At 50.2% G+C, this 19,316-nt stretch overlaps 1 protein-coding gene across 9 annotated transcripts in view; it reads right to left on the bottom strand.

Moving 5' to 3' along the window:
- HELZ (helicase with zinc finger) overlaps positions 1-19,316 on the bottom strand; it is a 2,743,493-nt gene that overhangs the window by 2,110,301 nt on the left and 613,876 nt on the right. For all 9 annotated transcript variants that reach the window (XM_069655034.1, XM_069655036.1, XM_069655035.1 and 6 more), the window contains one exon: positions 16,752-16,827. In XM_069655034.1, the coding sequence (XP_069511135.1) occupies positions 16,752-16,827 (76 nt within the window). The remainder of the gene's footprint in view (positions 1-16,751; positions 16,828-19,316) is intronic.

Raw genomic sequence — 19,316 nt, 5'->3', positions numbered from 1 at the left:
CAGAGGGCCTCAGAGGGCTGCCCAGAGGACAGGCCCCTAGGAGAGAGGCTGTTGCAGTAGTTTAGCCTAGAGAGAACCAGGGCTCTGGAGACAGAGAGCTCTTGGGGAAAAAGTGAGAAAGGGAAGAGTCCTTTTGAGGAGGTACAGGTGGAGGAGGCGAAGGAAGAGGGAGGAAGGTGGGTCCTCTGGGACTATCGGAGATAAAGAACAGGGGAAAAATCCAGAGACTTGGCTGAAGACAAAACTAAAACATACTCTTACAAAAAAGAAAGGGAATCTGAGAAAAGGAGGATACAAAGATCACACGCCCAATGAGGCAAAGCAGAGAAATGCATACGCAAGCAGGGGAAGCCCCATGATGGCATCACACCTGTGAAGTGTAGCCAAAGAGCAGCGGAGCCCACAACTATTAAAACTGCTCCAAGAACGAGAGCGAAACCCTGGAAGCCCAGTGTTGGTATGGAGAGAGAAACTGTGGAGAAGGGAACCTGGATTCCGGCGGTGGCGTGACAACTACTGTGTGGTTGGCCGCTTATCCGCAGTGTCATTGGGTCGCACAGAGAGGACAGAGCGGGAACAAGGGAAAACATGAAGGTGAAGAACTGGAACAACCGAAGAGAACCCGAGTGAGCTGAGCCCCCACACCTCCCCCCATATCCCCTGCAGACAGCAGCCCCTACAGATTCCAAGGTAACAGAAAATGGGAGACCCAGGAGGCCGCCAGGGAAAATGAATGCAACGTAGGCAACAAAAGAAACTCGCCCCAGTGAAAGTGATGAGACAGTAAAATTGATGAAACAGAACTGTAATAATGTGAGAAAGAGAATCACAATAAAAACTGGAAAAGAGATCCTCAAGCGTGGGGAGCAAATACCCTGGGAAGAGGAGGAGAAAGTGCCACATCAGGAACTGAAGAGTGGGTCCAATCAGAGAGAGAATATTATAATGAGAGAAAGGAACACAGAGTAAACCTGAAAGATAATTAAGCGTGGAGCACAAATACCCCAGGAAGAGGGGCAAGTACTACATATGTTAAGAGGCAGAGAAAGTAGCAAACAAGAAGGAGAATTCTATGAAGGGCAACTTAAGTCCTTAAGAGAAATGTTACACAAAAATAACAACCCCCGAGGGGAGGGGTCGGGGGGGGGATAATTAACCTCCATGGAAGCTGCATTCGAGACCACCACCCATAAAATAGGCAAATATTTTACCTGTGTGCTAGACTTTTAGATGGCTTTTAGAGTAACACCCAACAAGGTAAAACATTATTTGCCATCAACAACATTTTTTTCCAACTGTTTCTGGAGGAAGGTATGTTGCTTTTGCGCCAACCGTCGCTGCCCGACTATCAAGGCTCTCGGGAGTAGGGTGTTTTGGCAAAAATTATGGGTATGAAGTAGCTGGTTTAGAAATGTTGACTAGCTCTTTGTTGAGAGCCTGTTAAATACACCTTTGACAAAGCTGCATGATTATATCTTTTAGGACAACATTAAAGGGTAGCTCTGGTTCTTTTGGGTACCCTGTGTCAGGAATGTCAGTTAAGTCATATTGCTTGACGAACCTCACTGTAACGCTCACCTGATTCCCGTAGAGGCGCCGGTCTTGACTGGGCGTATACCGTATCTTCATAGGTGATGTGTAACACACGGCTGGCTCTTTGGGCTGGACCTTTGTGCACTGTATGTCTGACTCGAAGGGTAAGATGTCTGCAGATAGAAAATATGGGATTAATGAACTGGGTTATTGAATGTCTCTCTCTTCTTCCCTTTCTCTTCTCCTGTAGAACCCCAAAGGTTAACGCTCTTACCTTAGGTAAGTGAACGCCGTGCTCTCCATCTGCCTCGGGGCAGGGTGCTGTAACCAGTTTCTTCACTGGATAAGGGGAGCAGGCCTCTTGACTTCAGAGGACTGCTGTCCGTCGTTTACTGCACGAACGGTAAATTTCGAGTAATTCTAATGTCTTTAAAAGTCTTTAGTAATGATGTCTCTTGTTTTGCAGGGTTCCGGCGATGGCGGATGACGGGCTGAAGTGAGTTGAAGATGGAGCCCGTGTGATGAATAGAAGCGCCTGGAAGCACGTAAGTAAGCGCTTGTTGCCTGCTTCACGATGCGCTCTAACTGTCTTTTTATTTTGCAGGTACAAGTTCGGAGCGGCTGCAGGGTGCCGGAATACCCACTGGGTTAGATGTGGAAAGGAGTAATGGCACGTGAGTATTAAAGTTCCCCAATGTCTTTAAACGCACCTTGTTTTGTCTTTCAGATGCGGGATGCAGCGCCGAAGGCCTCCGGAGCGTGCGAAGAGTTGGTAAGCTTTTGTCTTTCAGATGCCGGAATGCAGTGCGAAGACCTCCGGAGCGCATGAAGAGTAGGTAAGCCTTTGTCTTTCAGATGCCGGAATGCAGCGCGAGGCGTTGGTGACAGCCGATGGACCAGGTAAGTGAAGCGCTGTCACTGAAGACTGTAATGCTAACCTGTTCTTTCTTGTCTTTATAGGTGTTGCTGAAGACTGGATTCAGGATGGTAAGCCTTTTTCCTTAGGCCCAGGATCAGATGCAGAAGACACGATGAGCGTTCTGCTGCAGAGGATGCAGAATAACGCAAAGCAAGATTCATCCATCGGGTGTGGTTTAAATAGCCTCCTGTAGTGCTTAGGTGTCTCCTTCCACAGCCACGCCTTGGTAAGAAAAGAGTTCCTGCTTTCCAGGCCTCCTGTAGTGCTTAGGTGTCTCCTTCCACAGCCACGCCTTGGTAAGAAAAGAGTTCATGCTTTCCAGAAGAGTTCCAGTGTTCTGAACCTAGGGAGTGGCTCCTGCCCCACCCAACAGGAAAAGTAGTTCCAAACAGAAGAGGATCAGAGGCTCAACTGGCAGGCAAGTAAGCAGCATGGTCTGCTGCAGGTAAGTCCACCCAAGCATTATGAGCCCGGCGCTTCCAGCGCTGGGACTGGGCATATTTATGAGCCTGGTGCCACTGGCGCCAGGACTGGGTCCAAAAGGTCCCAATTGGGACTGGTTGGCACTCGGAACCTGGGTTATGGATCTGCTTCCAAGGGAGTTGGGAAAACCCTGACCTTTTGGAAGCAGAGATCATGACACTCACAGGAGCACTCCAACCTAGGGGGCTCTCTGGCCTTCTCCAAGTGGTATTTGGAGGAGTCGGACTGTCAAACCCAGTTAATGTATCGGCCTGCTTGCATTTTATTTTTTTTCTCAGAGAAATGTGTGTGTGTTCCAGAGAAGAGCACACACCTGAATGGAACAGAGTTGCCTCACTTGTCAAAGATGATCTGCAGAGATCTAAAGTAGTCACCCCTCGATTCCGTAGCAGACTGACATAGATCCAGAGGCATCCTTAGACGCTGAAAGGGCGGAAGACCAGGCAAGGAACATCAAAGGAAGTCTTGGCCGTGAAGACAAGGGTTGATTCTGCTAGAGCGATTTTCACACTGCGCACCGTACCAGAGCTCTTGGGCATGTAGGAACGGGTTTTAGATTAATCTCTGCCTGACATGGAATGCGGTCTGGGTTGTTGCTGCATCTTCGGCAGAGAAGCCAGAGCAGGCAACGCTGCTGCTTTAGACAACACATCCATCACACAGACCTTGAACTTCTCCCACTGCTCGGCAGAGGAAGACTTCAATGGAAATTTTACTTTGAGAAAACTATGATGAACTTCATTCATTACATGGACCCCTCCGTGCTCAACACAACATCCACAATCCACCAATATGCAAGCACCACATCTCTACCTCAAGATATTCTCCATCGATAACAAACAAGCTCAAAGCCTGCTCTCATTGATCCAGTCATGGCTGTCCAGCGCTTACCTGAAGCTCAACCACTCAACGACTGTATTCCTATTTCTGACAAACACAGAAGGAACAAGTTACTTACCTGTAACTGTTGTTCTCCAGCATGGGTCTGGCATGGATTCACATGCTCATGAATATTCCCCGTCGTCAGGCTGGGAATCCTCGTTAAAGAAAAAACCAGTATCAGTTTCGTTTCTGATCTGTCTTTCGTAGTAGTAACCAATCACTGGTCTCTGCGTCATACTGACCACAGCCAATGACTGCCCTCTACCTAAGCCCCGCCTCTGGCAGCCATCTTCAGATTTGGAAGCACGTGAAGTGGCAGTATGACCAAGTGAAGAGCCGCAGAGGGGTAGGCGGGAGGGTTCGCATGTGAATCCATGCCAGACCCATGCTGGAGAACAACAGTTACAGGTAAGTAACTTGTTCCTTCTCCAGCATGGGGTCTGGCATGGATTCACATGCTCATGAATAAAGAATACATAGCAGTACACACATGCACAACCACGGGAGGTGGCAAAGGCTCAACATTAAGCATTACATAAAACTCATCAAGCAATCTTACCTCCTCACCAGGCTCACCTCAGGCGAACAGGTTGCGCAGCACTGCTTGGCCGACCCTGGACTCCTCCCTGGAATCCCGATCGACGCAGTAGAATTTCGTGAAGGTGTGCGTCGACCTCCACGTAGCAGCCCTGCATATGTCCATCGGGGGCACACCAGAAAGGAACGCCGTGGTAGCTGCGATCGCTCTGGTGGAATGGGCTCTCGGACGGCCAGGCAGCGGTCGGTTTGCCAACCGATGACAGTACATGATACAGCCGGAGAGCCATCTGGAAATGGAAGCCTTCGAGAGAGCCTTCCCCTGATTGACAGGTCCAAAGTTCACAAAGAGTTGTGACGTCTTCCGAAAACACTTCGTGCGGTCCACGTAGAACTTCAGCGCTCTAGCCACATCAAGCGAGTGCAAAGTCCTCTCAGCCGGCGACGAAGGCGACGGGAAAAACACAGGTAACACCAAGGGTTCGTTGAGGTGGAAGTCCGACGGCACCTTGGGCATGAAGGAGGGGTGCGTCCTGAGCACCACCCTCGTGTCGTGAAAAGTCAAGTATGGTGGCTTGCAAGATAGGGCCTGGATCTCTCCCACTCGTCGTGCGGAGGTGATGGCCACAAGAAACGCTGTTTTCCACGACAGGAACTTCAACGGGGCCGAGTGCAGCGGCTCGAACGGAGGTCCCATGAGCTTGGTCAGCACCACGTTGAGCTCCCACGCCGGGGCCGGTGCCTTCACCGGCGGGAACGATCTGAACAGTCCCTTCATGAACTCTTTCACCAGACGATGAGACCACAAGGACGTCCGCCCCGTGGTTCTGGTGTATCGGGAGATCGCGGCAAGATGAATCTTGATGGACGCGTGCGCCAGTCCAGCCTTGGCCAGCGTCAACAGGTACGGCAGCACTTGGGGAGCCGTAATCCTCAGAGGGTTAATCTTCTGTGCGTGGCACCAGACAGAGAACCTCTTCCATTTGTGTCCGTAGCATTTAAGAGTCGAGGACGCCCTGGCCTTTGCAAGAACCTCTCTGCAGTCGGCCGGTAAGTCGTAACCTCCAAACTCTAGCGCTGCAGGAGCCAGGCCTGCAAGTTCAGCGACTTCGGGTCGTGGTGGAGGATGGCGCCTCCTTCCCTGAAGAGCAGATCCGCGTCCACTGGCAGCTTGATCGGCGGGGACGCTGACAAATCCAGAAGGTCCGGGAACCATATCTGCCTCGGCCAGGCAGGTGCGACGAGGATCATCCTGCACCGTGACCTCTTGAGCTGGTTGATGAGCCGGATCAGCAGTGGCAGAGGGGGGAACGCGTAAAGGAACAGGCCTTCCCAAGGGAACGAGAAAGCATCGCCCATGCTCCTCGGCTGGGGAAACCTGCTGGCGAACCTCCGGCACTTGGAGTTAGTCGCCGTCGCGAACAGGTCGATCTGGGGTGTGCCCCACCGTCGGAAGAGGCGATCCACTAGATCCTGCCGTAGTTCCCACTCGTGGCACGAGCGCAGCTCCCTGCTGAGTGAGTCGGCGATGGTGTTTTTTATCCCTGCCAGATGAAACGGCACCAGAAACATCCTTTGGGCGACGGCCCAATGCTACAGGTCCTGCGCCTCCTTGGACAGTGCTGGGGACCTGGTTCCGCCCTGTTTCCTGATGTAAAACATGGTGGTGGTGGTGTTGTCGGTGAAGATCCTCACCACCTTGCCCTTGAGGGACGGAAGGAGGACCTGATGGCCCAAAACACTGCACGGAGCTCCAGGACGTTGATATGGAGGGACTTCTCCATCGGGAGCCAAAGGCCTCTCGCGTGCAGATTTCCGGTGTGCGCTCCCCATCCTTCCAGGGAGGCGTCCGTGGTCACTGTCTCCTGGTGGCTTGGGGTCTGAAAGTCCATGCCCGCCGTCAGATGTGCGCGGGTGCCTCACCACCGGATCGCTCGTCGGAAACTCTCGTCGAGTGTGATCCTCTCCTCGAAGTTGCCCGTCGTCTGGATCCAGCGCGCATCCAGGAACTCCTGCAACGGGCGCATCCGGAGCCTGCACATGGGAATGAGGTAGATGCAAGAAGACATCATTCCGAGGAGGGACTTGATGGACCTCACCTGGGCCGCGTCGGCAACCAACATCCGCTGCACCTTGCCCAGGATGGCCCTGGTCCTTTCCTCCGACGGGGAGGCCAGAAGGGACACTGTTGAGCCTCGCTCCCAGAAACAGTGCGGCTTGCGCGGGTACCAGGTGGGACTTGCCGTAGTTCACGGAGAATCCCAGGTCCGTGAGAAGTTGGACGGTCCTTGCCGTGTGCTATACGGCGAGCTCCCTCGTCTTGGCTCGGATGAGCCAGTCGTCCAGGTAGGGGTAGACGTGGATCCCCTCTCGGCGCAGCTGCGCCGCCACTGGTGCAAGGCACTTGGTGAATACCCTGGGTGCCGACCGTAGACCGAAGGGAAGGGCTCTGAACTGATAGTGACGCCCTTGGACCACGAACCTGAGAAATTTTCGGTGCCCCTTTAGGATGGGAATATGGAAGTAGGCATCCTCCAAATCCAACGACGACAGGAAGTCGCCCTCCTCCAGCTGACCCAGGACGTGCTGGAGGGTGACCATCCGGAACTTCTGCGCCTTGATGAACTTGTTCCGCCGTCGTAGGTCTAGGATGGGGCGCCATCCTCCCTTCTTCTTCACGAGGAAGTATCTTGAGTAAACTTCGGAGCCCCGAAGCCTCTTTGGGACGAGCTCGATGGCGCCCTTCTTGAGCATCGCCTTTACCTCCAAGAGAAGTTGAGGGACGTGATGTTCTTTCCTGGCCACAGTGGGGACGCGCGGGCACCTCTTTAGAAACTCTAGCGCGTGACCCTGAGCCAGGGCGTCCAGCACCCAACGGTCGGTGGAGATGGACTCCCACACGCTGACGAAGCTCGCCAGCCGGCCTCCCACCGGGGTGCTTCGGTGGGGGCCCGACCCCACGGCCGGTTCAATCCTGCTTAGTCGAAGCTTTGCCGCCTTGACCTCCTTGGCGACGACGGCGGGGTCCGCCTGACTTGCCTCGTCCCCTGTAAGCTTCCTGAGACGACGAACGGGCCGCTTGACGGTAGGTGGAAAATCCGCCGCCGGAACCTTTGGAGGCGCCCTTGCCTCCGCCGCTCCGAAAGGGAGGCCACCGTTGCTGGAGAACCCAGAGAGCCCGGGCCGTCTCCGTGTCCGCTTTAATGGCCTGAAGGGAATCATCCACTGTTTTCCCAAACAGGTTGTTACCATCGAACGGCATGTCCAGGACTCTGGTCTGTACGTCTTGACGGAAGTCCGTAGCCTTGAGCCATCCACGCCGCCTAAGGCACACGCCGTTGCCCAACTGGCGAAATCCTGTGTCAGCGATGTCCGTCGCAATCGTGATGGCGTGGTCAGACGCCACCTCACCTTCCTGCAAGATCTCCAGGGCATCCGCCCTCTTGTCGTCCGGTAGGAAGTCCAGCAGGGGAGCCAGTTTGTACCACAGCTCCCTGTCGTAGCGGGCTACGATAGCTAAAGCGTTGGCCGCCTTAATCGTCGTCGCTGCAGACGAGATGACCCTGCGCCCCATCGTGTCCAATTTCTTTCCCTCGCCGACCGGCGGGGAAGTCGACGTGGAGGCCACACCCCCCCCCCCCGCTTTCTTCCTGGCCGCCGCGGAGACGACGGAGTCCGGGGTAGGCTGTGCCCTGAGGCACAAGGGGGCCGCGTCCGGGACCCGGTACTTCTTCTCGTACCGGTCTCTTCTAGCCGGCGTCGTGGATGGGTTCTTGAGGAGGGCAAGGCCCTCATCCCAAATATCGTCCAGCAGAGGCACCGCGAGGACCGTCTTCCTCTTGGCCTCGCGCCGCTGATAAAGGAAACCTTCCTTCTTCTCCTCAGGGCAGAGCTGGAAGAGCTCGGATGCCCTGGCGATCATGGAGTGAAAATATCCAATCTCGTCGGGCGGAGAAGCCCGGGTGGGAGGTGACGACGGCAGATCCCCGTCGTACACCTAGTCGTCCGTACCCGTCGCGGCCGTGTCAGTCCCCGTGTCATCCCCTCGAGTCGTGGACGGGGAGGAGGGCTGAATGGGGCGCGGCGGCTGAAAAGGAGGTGGAGGGTGAATCCTTCTCTTCTTAGGAGGGGGGCTGCCCGAAGGGCCTGGTTCCGGGTCCCCCGACGGGAGTGGCTCCTCCACTGGTAACGGCAGTCTCGTCCTTATCTCTGAGCATAAGGACTGTATAGCCAACAAAATGGCCGCCGAGTTGTCTTGCGGCGCTGGTAGAGGGGAGTCCGACGGGCGGTCAGGGGCCCCGTCGGTACCCTCGTCGTCTCCTGCGTCGGGATCCCTCCCGACGGGCTGGTCTTCTTCCACGCCGACGCCGTGGCTTAAGACCTCGATCAGTTCTTCCTCGGAGGTTGAGGCCAAATCCACAACGACCTCCTGCCCCCCCCTTTTTCTTCTCCATCGGAGGTTTCACGGGGGTCCTGTCGATGGGCATAAAAGAGGACTCCCTCCGCGGTGGCAGGGAGACTCTGAGCCCCGAGGTCGCCGCCACCGGTGTAGCCTCCACAGGCTGAGCCAGGGCCGCCGCGACTGTCTCGATAGAGGCCTTGGCAGGATGGATTAAGGCTTTCACCACCTTAGGTGCGCTCACCGCCTTCTCCTTGAGGGGGGGGGGGGGGACACTGCCTCGCTCCCCCTCTGCCTTAGAGCTCGACCGGGGCCTCTCCAGGAGCTTCGCCGGGTGCTCGGCCTTCCTCTTACCCGACCCAGAGCGTTGGCTCGTGGTTGATGGTGCCGGGGAGGGTGCGCCCTGCCTGGCGCCCGTAGAGCCCGACCGTTCGGCGCTCCCGGTGCAAGCGGACTTGCGGTGCTTGGCCTTGTGTTGGACCCCCGTCGCCGGGGCGTCCTCAAAGGTCTTAGAAGACCGCTCAGATTTCTTCCTCCTTTTCTCGCCGGACGGGCTTTTACCTTCCAGCCAGTTGGCGAGACGTTGATGGCGGTCCTTCATGGTCCGCTCCGATGTTGCCGCAAAACGCACAGTCCTTAAAGACATTCTGTAGATGGCATCCAGGGCAGACCCTGAACAGCTTTCCGGGCGTCGAGCTTCCCTTCTCCTGGGCCATGACCGAGATGGGCCTGAGAAACTTCTGGAATCCTCCAAAAGCGTAGCTCGACAAATCTTCACCCTCGAGGGGCGTAGACGAATCCGACACGGGTCCCCGTTGATCGGATGGAGAGTCGGTGGAGCTTGAGGCTCTTTTGACCGAAAAAAACGAAGTTTTTTGAGAAAAAACGTGAAAAATAGCACTAACGCTCGAGAGCAATAGCACGAGGATCCCAACACATGAACGTGCGGTAAAAATCTGAAGATGGCTGCCAGAGGCGGGGCTTAGGTAGAGGGCAGTCATTGGCTGTGGTCAGTATGACGCAGAGACCAGTGATTGGTTACTACTACGAAAGACAGATCAGAAACGAAACTGATACTGGTTTTTTCTTAACCGAGGATTCCCAGCCTGACGGGGAATATTCATGAGCATGTGAATCCATGCCAGACCCCATGCTGGAGAACACCTGAGCATCCAAGCATGGCTCTGATGTGCACCTTGAGGCCTTCACATACCAGTTGGCCACCTGCACCAAGTCCCTTGGGTTTGACATCGCAACAGATAGCAAGGAAGACACAAACGGCTCAGTACCAACTTTTTCTCAAGCCCTTCATCCCAGAAAAGAATTTGAGATCTGTCCGAGCCATGGTCCTCTCCCAGCTGGATGGTGGCAATGCCCTTTTGGAAGGCCTTAAGTGACTAGCCAGGCTCCCCTGAGAAGTATGCTGCAGCACGACTCAAAGGACTTTGCAAATTTGATCACATTACCCAGACCCTAACCAAACTGCACTGGCTCCCACTGAAGGCCTTTATCATCTTCAAATCATGCTGCAACACATAAATGGCGGTCATCCTTTAGTCCCCAAGCTACCTCACTAAGAAAATATGCATCTAAGGACATGTGCAGACAGTAACTCTGTCGGTGCAGGAAGGAAATAAAAAACAGAAGACTGGCCTTCTCCGTCTATGCCCCAGACTCTAACCTCCTACCCATCAACATCCGACTTGCCCTCCTGCTTCTACAATTCAGGAAGGAACTAAAGACCCTCCTCTTCAAGGAATGGCTCTTCCACAACACAAGTCCATACACTGTCCACTCCCCACCATACCTCAAACTGGGTGATATGATTGCCACAGTTTACTCCCCTTGTTACTTGTAGATCCATTGCTAACAGTTGTTCTCCCTCACATGTTAGATCCCCACTGCCATGCTTCTCCGCTTGCTAACCTTGTTTTCCCCACTATGATTTTAAAGTTCTCCTTTGCTTCTAGTCAGGGCTCAATAAAAACCTTTATAATAACTATCCCTGTGGCGTCTTTGTTTTAGGAGGAAGACAGAGTAATGACTGGATTGGCCCCTGGAGGATCAGCGCTTCATCTCTTTTATTGTTGGAATAAGAGGGGTTGGGGAAATACTACCCGTCCCTATGTCTATGAGCTGTTTGCCCATCCTCAACAAAATTAATGAACGTCTGTCAGGATGTTTAACCAAAGAGTCATGTGTCCAAAAACCCTAAAGTGACCATTAAACGCTAAACTTAAAAGACTGTGTACAAAGGGGTCTATTTAAGATAGGGAAATGTAGCTTTCTTTCAGAGTTTCAAATCAAGTTCTAAGGTGCCAAAAACACAAAGGAATTTAAGTTGCACAAGAGGAAGGGCTCCTCCCTTCCCCAGGTTTTCTTCTGGTCTTTCACTGTCCAATACTTCCGGTAAAAAAGGTAAAATAACATTCCACCGTTTCAAAGGGCTCTCCCTTTGTGTCTCTTTGTACAATATTTCACTTCACAGTTTCAAGGGGGCTGACTTCTCTCTTGAGTTTCTCCACTTATTATGCTATGACAGTTTTAAGGAAAATAACTGTTTCCCTTTGTTCCTTCTGTTTTTCATCTTACAATATATTGTTACAGTACAAGGTTATTCCAGGGGGAATAATCCTTCAATTGAGTCTCTTTTAAACACAGTTATCTTGAATCTTCAGTTTATCTCACTCCGTATCTCAATTAACATTAAAGGGTATGGCTCCTCCCTTTTCTTTAACTGTTCCTCTCTTTACCCCAGGTGTACTCTCCTGCCAGGGTATTGCGACTATTACCGACGGGTCTGGGTCTTCCTTTTTGTATTCGTTCTCCCGGTTCCACGGTTTCAAGTTTACTTCTCTTCTTACTCCTGGTTTACTCTCCTGCCAGGATATCACAATTCTGTTTCTTGGGTGCAGGCCCCAGACTCGCATAGTGCCCGATTTGCTCTCCTGCCAGGGCTTTATATACTTTCATGGGTGTGAGTCCGATACTTGCTGTTTGCCTGGTACACTATCCCGTTAGGACTTTTCCGTTCTCTACTCACTCTTTCTTTCACCCAAGAAATGCTTTTCAAATATTGGGTCACCAACCCTTTCTTAACACTGTTCGTATTTGTATCAGTTCCTCCAATTGAACTTTCTTGTGCTGTTATTGATATGCAACACTCAATCTGAAGCGCTCCAGCAACCCACTCGCTGGGTCTCTCTGGGCTTAGCGGGCAGGTCTGGCGTCCTTCTCGCGTCCTTCTGCCTCCTTGGGGTCGCTGACTGGGGGTGTATCCCATTAGCCGTTTGGCTGCCGTTAAGTCTTCCTTTGCTTCTGGCGGCTCCAGCAGCCTATAGCAATAAAACAGTGCACTTCTCTTGGCTCGGTCCCACAACATGCTATTCTCATAAGCTCTGTGCTGCCTTCCACAGTGTGCTTGCCTCTGGCTTCCAAACACCGTCAGCACAAGCTGCTCTGCAGTCTCTGCTTCTTGTATTCTGTTCAGCTGTGTGTGTTTAAAACTTCCCGGCTTTAGTTAACAGTTTCCAGAGACTAGAACACAGCATTTGCTTACCACTGTCAGAAACGGATATGTGGCAGGCATGATGAAAGGAATGACTATAGCATGTGGCATGAATAAAAGGTGAGCATTGCAGAAGCACAATAAAAAAGGACCCAGATTCACAAGAAGGCTTCTTTGTTTATTTTTCAGGAAAGGGGCATTGCAGTCTGAAAAAGGGACAAATGTGAGGGACTTGGCTAAACTACACTTCCCAGAAGGCTTGTGTGAACACAAGATTTCCAGTGCAATCAGGACTACGCCCAAGGATACACGCATCCCCCCCCCTCGTCCAAAAGCCTTCGCTTCTGCTACTGGCTTTCATGCTGAGAGGACTTGTGCTAGAGAAGTTCCTGCGGGCTACTCCTTGTGGGGCTGTACCCCGCCTTCACTGACTGCAGGCCCCGCTCTTCGCCACAGATAAGTGCAAATCATAGAATGGCACTCCTCAAGGAATGCTGATTTTCTTACGTTCATGACAGCGCAGCGCTCGGAAAGCATAAGCATAACTCTGCGTGTACCGCTTCTCTGCGGTCATGCAGCCTATTCGCCCACATTGGATTTGGGAAAATGAGTTGCCGCATAAGGCAGTAATACAACTTTGAACCTGCGCAATCTAAACAACTGCTTGGCGGTTCATGAATACCGAATGACAATGTTAAAGCGGCTTCCCCATATGATACAATGGCCTTTGTCGCTTCCGCTGCGCATACCCAGTTTTCTGGCTTGTCTTGTAGGGGAGCTTCCACGCCCCACGCAGGAGTCAGAATTTCAGACTGCAGTACAAGGGACGCACAGCAAAACTGAAACTAAGTGCAGTTTACTATTATATGTGCATTAGGTTATGTGCTCCTAAAAAGCTAACGAGTTGCATGCAAGTGAAAGTGTTACAAGCTAAATGCAAGGGATAATGAAATTTATGTGCACGCAAATACTGTTCGGGCACTGGGGGATAGCATGAAGTTTAGTTAATTATTTGTAGAGTGCACCTAAGCCTGGAGCAACTGGGCCCTTCACCTTAAGTTACAGATACATACATATAGGAAAATGGGACAAAAGGCTTGTCAACAAGGGTTACAAGTTGGTCGACAGGCCAGCATTAGACAAAAAACTTGTGAAGTACAATAATACATAATACCAAGTGTTAAAGTACACTGGTTTCTGAAGAGCAAGATCGCAATTGTCCTGAGGTCCTTGGTGTTACTTGGTAAAGAGCCAGTCTTTCACTTTAGCTCTGAAAGACCAGAAAGGTGGTTTGGCTCTGATGGTTGGAGGAAGAGTGTTCGAGCATTTGGCGGCCAGCACCAGGAAGCTAGATCCACCTAGTTTTTAGTTTGTACTTTGGGGTGTTAAGGCAGTGTGAGTAAAAGGATCTAGTAGGTCTGGCAGGTTGGTTCCTAGAGAATGCGATCAAGTATTTGGGGGCTGGGTTTGACAAGCATTTATATGTGATAACCAGCGTGCGCAGCGAGATTCTGTCGCACACTGGGAGCCAGTGGGTATCCCGTCTGATGGCTGAGATGTGGTTGGAGAGGGGAATGCTTAAGGCTGATCTGAGGGCATTATTCTGGAGGACTTGAAGTCTGTTGAGGTTCAGTTCGGCAGAACCTAAAAGAGTATTACAGTAGTTCAACTTCGATAAAATCAGGCCAGAGGGTAGAGTGATGCAGCTGTTGGAGGACAGGTATGGTTTGCAAGCATTAATCAGTTTATTGGTATATGCTGTTATTGTGGCAGTGGCATTCACTTGTTTCTTGCGGGAGAGAGTAGAGTCCAAATAGACGCCTAGGGTTTAACCTCATTGGCAACTTTTATGGTGTACCCATCAATATTGAAAGTTTTTGTTGTGTGTCAAGTTTATTTAGATGGGCTTGGGATCCAATGATCAGAAGCTCCGTCTTATCATCGTTTAGACACAGGCTGTGGGCAGCCATCCAGGCCTGGATTTCAAGGTGGAATTCATTTATCAGTTTGGAGTCATTGTCGTAGCATCCAGTGAGCGTAATGAGGACCTGAGTGTCATCTGCAAAATTCGTGGAGGCGACACCCATGTTATCAAGACAATCAAAGAGGAGCTTTGTGAAAATGTTTTAAAGCGTCTGTGAGACGCAAGAGCCCTGTGGTACTCTGCAGTAGATAGGGACTGGAGCAGCAGATACTGATGGTGCTAAGACCCTAGTTGCTCTGTTTGAGAGAAAGGATTGGATCCACTGAGCAGCGGCTGACGTCAGGTGTTCGGTAACACAAGAGCCGATGCGATGCACTCAGGGTGCTAATACATTGCTAGTAACACAGAGCAGATGCAGTGCACTCGGGAAGCTAATACATTGCTAGTTATACAAAGAGCAGATGCGGTGCACTCAGGGAGCTAATGCATTGCTAGTAACAGAGTGCAGATGCGGTGCACTAGGGAGCTAATACAATGCAATACCACGTTATGCAGAAGTGCCGTACAATAAGACAGGCACAATGCTGCAGAATATGAGGCTGATTATGTCATCTTGGGATACAAGCAACCAGTCACGGTAGGACTACGAGACTGTACGGTATGGTATGGTAACCGTAGATGTGGGTTACACAGTTAGTGAAACCTACGCATATAGGCTACCTATGTAGCGGGTGATCATAGAAGTGGACTCAAGGCTGGAGGCCGATGTAATAGACTGGGAGTTGACGATAAATGTCGGTGAAGGATAGAGGGGAGGAACAGGCGCATACCACAGCGCAGTCACAAGAGAATGAGTGTGTGTGGATTGGAAAGTCATCCACAAATCAGGTGCACTTTCTTGGTTCAGGTAGAGTCAAGGGAAAGTTCAGAGTGTGACAATGTGCGCAGAGAGTGAAAGGGTGGGGTTCCTCACCCCAGGAGGGGATGTCAGAGCATGGTTTTCCCTAACACCCCTTACCCATCCACAACCTCTACCTAACCCTCTACCCATCCACTCCAGTGGACCGTAAACCCTTTTTCCCTGGCAGGTTGCAGTGGCCTGTGGTTTTACGCATTCCGAGTTACCAAGACCCTTCGGGGAGGCAGGTGTTCGTGCTACCTCTGCGCAAGACTGAAGGGACCAGACAACCACTTCTGGTCATCCTCATTGTTCCATCCCGCTTCCTCATCTCAGTACTAAAAGAAAGGAGGGTGGTAAATAAGGTTGTTGATCAAGAAAACATGGGAATTCTTTATGTCACAATAAGTCATACAGGCATGGTACAAAGGCACATGGGGCGTGTTAAGAATTACATGTGAAGCCTTACTTTGATTTAGTGTTTTATGCCTCTCTGCAGTGCGTCCTCACCTACGTGGTGGTCAGAGTCAGGTAGATTCTGCCTTTCCCTGGCCACGTAAGAGAAGCTTCCCTCCTGAGAATCAGTGACGATATTGCGAGATTTGTCACTGTTTAAGTTATTACATGATAGGGAATTGAATATAAACACCCTTCTTGGAATGGAGGGACGTCACATAGGTGCAAGAAATCCTCATCATGTGAGTCTCTAAACAGCAACTATTTTAACAAATATTTTGCACAAGAAAAGAAAATGATTAAATATTCATTAGTAGTGGCAGTAATTAGGTACATAGTATTAACAGGTGTTGCAAAATTTGCAACCAACAGGCTAAAAGGACATTACCTTTCTTTGACAAATTGCAACAGATCGGATTTTCCTTCACATTATTTAAATGTATGTGCTACGCTGAGATCAGGTAGACAAAATTATGCTCTACCCGATTACTTCAACTAACTCAGAGTAATCTGCTCTCGGTAAAGGCAGCCTCTGCCCTTAATAAAGGGGAATTAGGGTACTAAGCCAACCGATAGACACAAGCAAAGGGCCAAATGTAGATGCTGCTCATGATCTGTGGGGGCCCACCAATGACTTTGTACCACAAGTGTGATGGAGACGGGCAGCATTTGTTCCCATTTGTCCATACCATCTTCTCTTTTTCAGGCTCATACATTTCCTTGTGACTCGTACTGGATGGCAATAAAGCAACACCTATGACACACAACTAAAATTGGAACGCCAATTTTATTACTCAAATACCAAGAAAGGATTCAAAGACATGTATGACTGTTACACATGGCCATGTGTTTTCAGCATGCAAACCTAGGTTATTCTAGTCAGTCTCATCTTTAGTATGAAGAGTCATTCAGCGCCCTTTTACTTTCTACAACAACAAATAAATTGGACGCCAATAGTGTAGTATTTAGAGACTTGGTTAGATCACAGGGCCTAGTGCACAGTGGCCTCCCCTCCTTGCCACCCAATAGGTAGCAACGTGCAAAAAGAGCTGATAAAGACGTTGCAGTGACAAAGATTCATATGGGGAACACATTGTGTTACAGTACTTGCAATGTACTAAAGTTAGTCACTATTCTAAAAAATAATTCATAGTGGAATTAAATCATGAAGAAATATTGAAAACAGAAAAGTAGGTGCTTAATGCACTTTACCGTTTGCATAACGTGTACTCCTCACTGCTAGTGACACCTCGAGGAGGTGGGCGAAACAACCACCCATCTTGAGTGCCTGCAAAAAAGAAAAAAGAGAAGAATTGTTTCGTATTGCTTCTAATATGGAGAACTTGCAAAAGTCAAAATTTTTAGATTAGGTGGTTTTTAAAAGATAATTATATATACAAAACAACTGTTGACCATTTAATGAGTTAACCCCATTACCTCTTCTTTTTAACAGCATTGACATTAAATGCTGCTGTCCTTTTTCACACAAGTGACATTTGTAACGCGCCTTGAAACAATTGTGTATGGGCGCGTTACAAATGCCATACCATATCAAGTACTTAACTGCAGCGCCGAAAGAGAGTTTGGGAAGGAATGGTATATCGACTCAAGAAGGACAATTTCGTCACACCACCACTGCAACAGAAAATGTAAACGGACAGGCCGCGTATGCTGCAGGAGAGCAGGAAAAAAGTTCTCTGCTCCGTTGGGAAATTGTAAATTGAAGCCCACCCTATAAGTGTTTCCTTGAGGCCACATCGGTATCAAACACCAGAGTGAAAAGGAGCTTCAGCCTTCTCTGGGGCCTATGGAGGGGGCAATCATGCTTTGGTTTAGTGTGGGTGTCTGAGCTTGCACTTCAGGCCTTGCAGCATGAAGCAGTGTCTAAAAGGGTAGAATAGCTCAGTGGCAACGCGCTTGCCTTGGAAGCAAGACTATGCAGAGCAACGCAGGTTCGAATCCCAGGCCTGCACTTATAAACCTATTTGGTACTAAGCGCGTTCTAAAAAAAAAATTATATTTATAATAAAGCACCCTGAAATCAACAGCATACAATTTAAAACCAACCCATAGAACTCAACTTGCGAAAACAATTTAATGAAAATAAAAAGCACTTTCAATTCAAATTGAAAAGAAGAGGCTTGCATTACTGGACAGCAGCACTCACATGTAAAAAGAAAACATCCATATGAGTAAAAGCAGACCATGATCATAAAGATTTGCTTTACTCTCCAACCTTGCCTCTGATTTTGGTGAACCACTGTTGATTGCTGTGCTTCAGTTTACTTGCTTGTAACAGGTTTAAACTAGAAAAAGGAGAAATTTTGACTTTTCTTTCTCTGCTGATCCTCCCCAAAATGCTATTTCCTAGTCCGTGCCAGAGAGCGGTTTTACGATTTTCAGATCAAGCTAGAGAGTCTGTTTGTCATAGCGCTTACAAGTACACCAGAACCTCTTCTGTGATCGGATTTCGCTCCGGTATGTGTTGGGTACCCATCTGGACCGAACAGATGATTTTCTGCATTTTTTGGCTGTATTTAGGTGACAGAAGTGCAGCAGATTGCAGTGGGGAGTCGCTTCTTGCTTGCGGCCATTGTGCCCTCCCTCCTTTCCGCCCACCATTTCTGATTAGGATGCCTACAAAGCCACACTAAGGGCAGGCCCAAGCTAAAGGGCAGCTCAGAGGAAGCAGCTACAGGCCGCGTTTGTCAGTGTTCACCTGGGAAGCGTGCAGATCTTAACCAGCAGCGACTGATAAGTTGTGTGTGGTTTGGGTGGGGAATACAGCAATTACTGCATTCCCAAAAACCGTACAACTCTACTTACCTACATAATATAGCAGACCAAGGTTAGCCAGCTATTAAATAGTTTACCATCACTGCTGTGTACCTCAAATCTAGGTCTCTTGCATATGCTGTGTCACCAATTTGGGCGTTCTCACTCTCTATCCAGGTACCCCAGATGTAGGTGTTTTGCATTTACTGTTGTGTCTCCCAATTTGGGTGCTTTTTCCCCCTTTATCTGGGCCTCGGGTCTAGGGTCTGGGTGTTCTGCATTAACTGCTGTGTCTCCTTTAAGTGTTTTCCCTCTATCTAGGCACCTAAAAATCTAGGTGTTTTGCATTTACGGTTGGGTCGCCAAAAATATCTTTAACTGAATTTACCTGCTGCGACATCTCAAATGTAGCCGCTTTCTCAACCGCAAGCACTGTCTGCCCGCTCTAGGGGTCTCCACACCGCTTCAGTGTTTCAAAACTAGGTGTTCTCCCCCTAGCTGCCCCACTGGATGTCCGTCCAAAGCTTTGTTTCTCCAATTCTAGACATATTCCCTCTAGAACTCTGTTCCAGCTCTGGGTACTCCCACACCACTGCTGGGTTCAGCCCCGGCCTCTAGCACTACAGGTTTGCTCTTACACCAAGTGCTCCAGAACTAGGTCTCCCACTAGTAAGGATTCAGATTTTAGGTGCTTCAACGCCTTTGCTGTGCTTAGAATTTTGGGGTTCTAATTGGCATCTAACATAACAGTAGAACTGCATCCATAAACTGCTGACTGATAACCCAAGGAGTGTAGACTTTGCAGACAGCCCGAAGAGTAAGGCCTCCAAAGCACACATTCAGGAACCACCTCCCAGCGCTGCCCCATTTCGACCTCCACCTCTACCTCTACTCAATTTGCAAGCAATTGGACCCCAACTGAGTTACAGACGCCCCACCCACCCTCGCTCAATCGATCGATCCCCAACAATCAACAAAAACCACAGAAAACCACAAACAAAA

Source organism: Ambystoma mexicanum, chromosome 3q (assembly GCF_040938575.1).
Source record: "Ambystoma mexicanum isolate Mex_15411 chromosome 3q, UKY_AmexF1_1, whole genome shotgun sequence".
NCBI classification, from domain to species: Eukaryota; Metazoa; Chordata; class Amphibia; order Caudata; family Ambystomatidae; genus Ambystoma; species Ambystoma mexicanum.
This window is presented reverse-complemented; position numbering and strand designations above follow the sequence as displayed.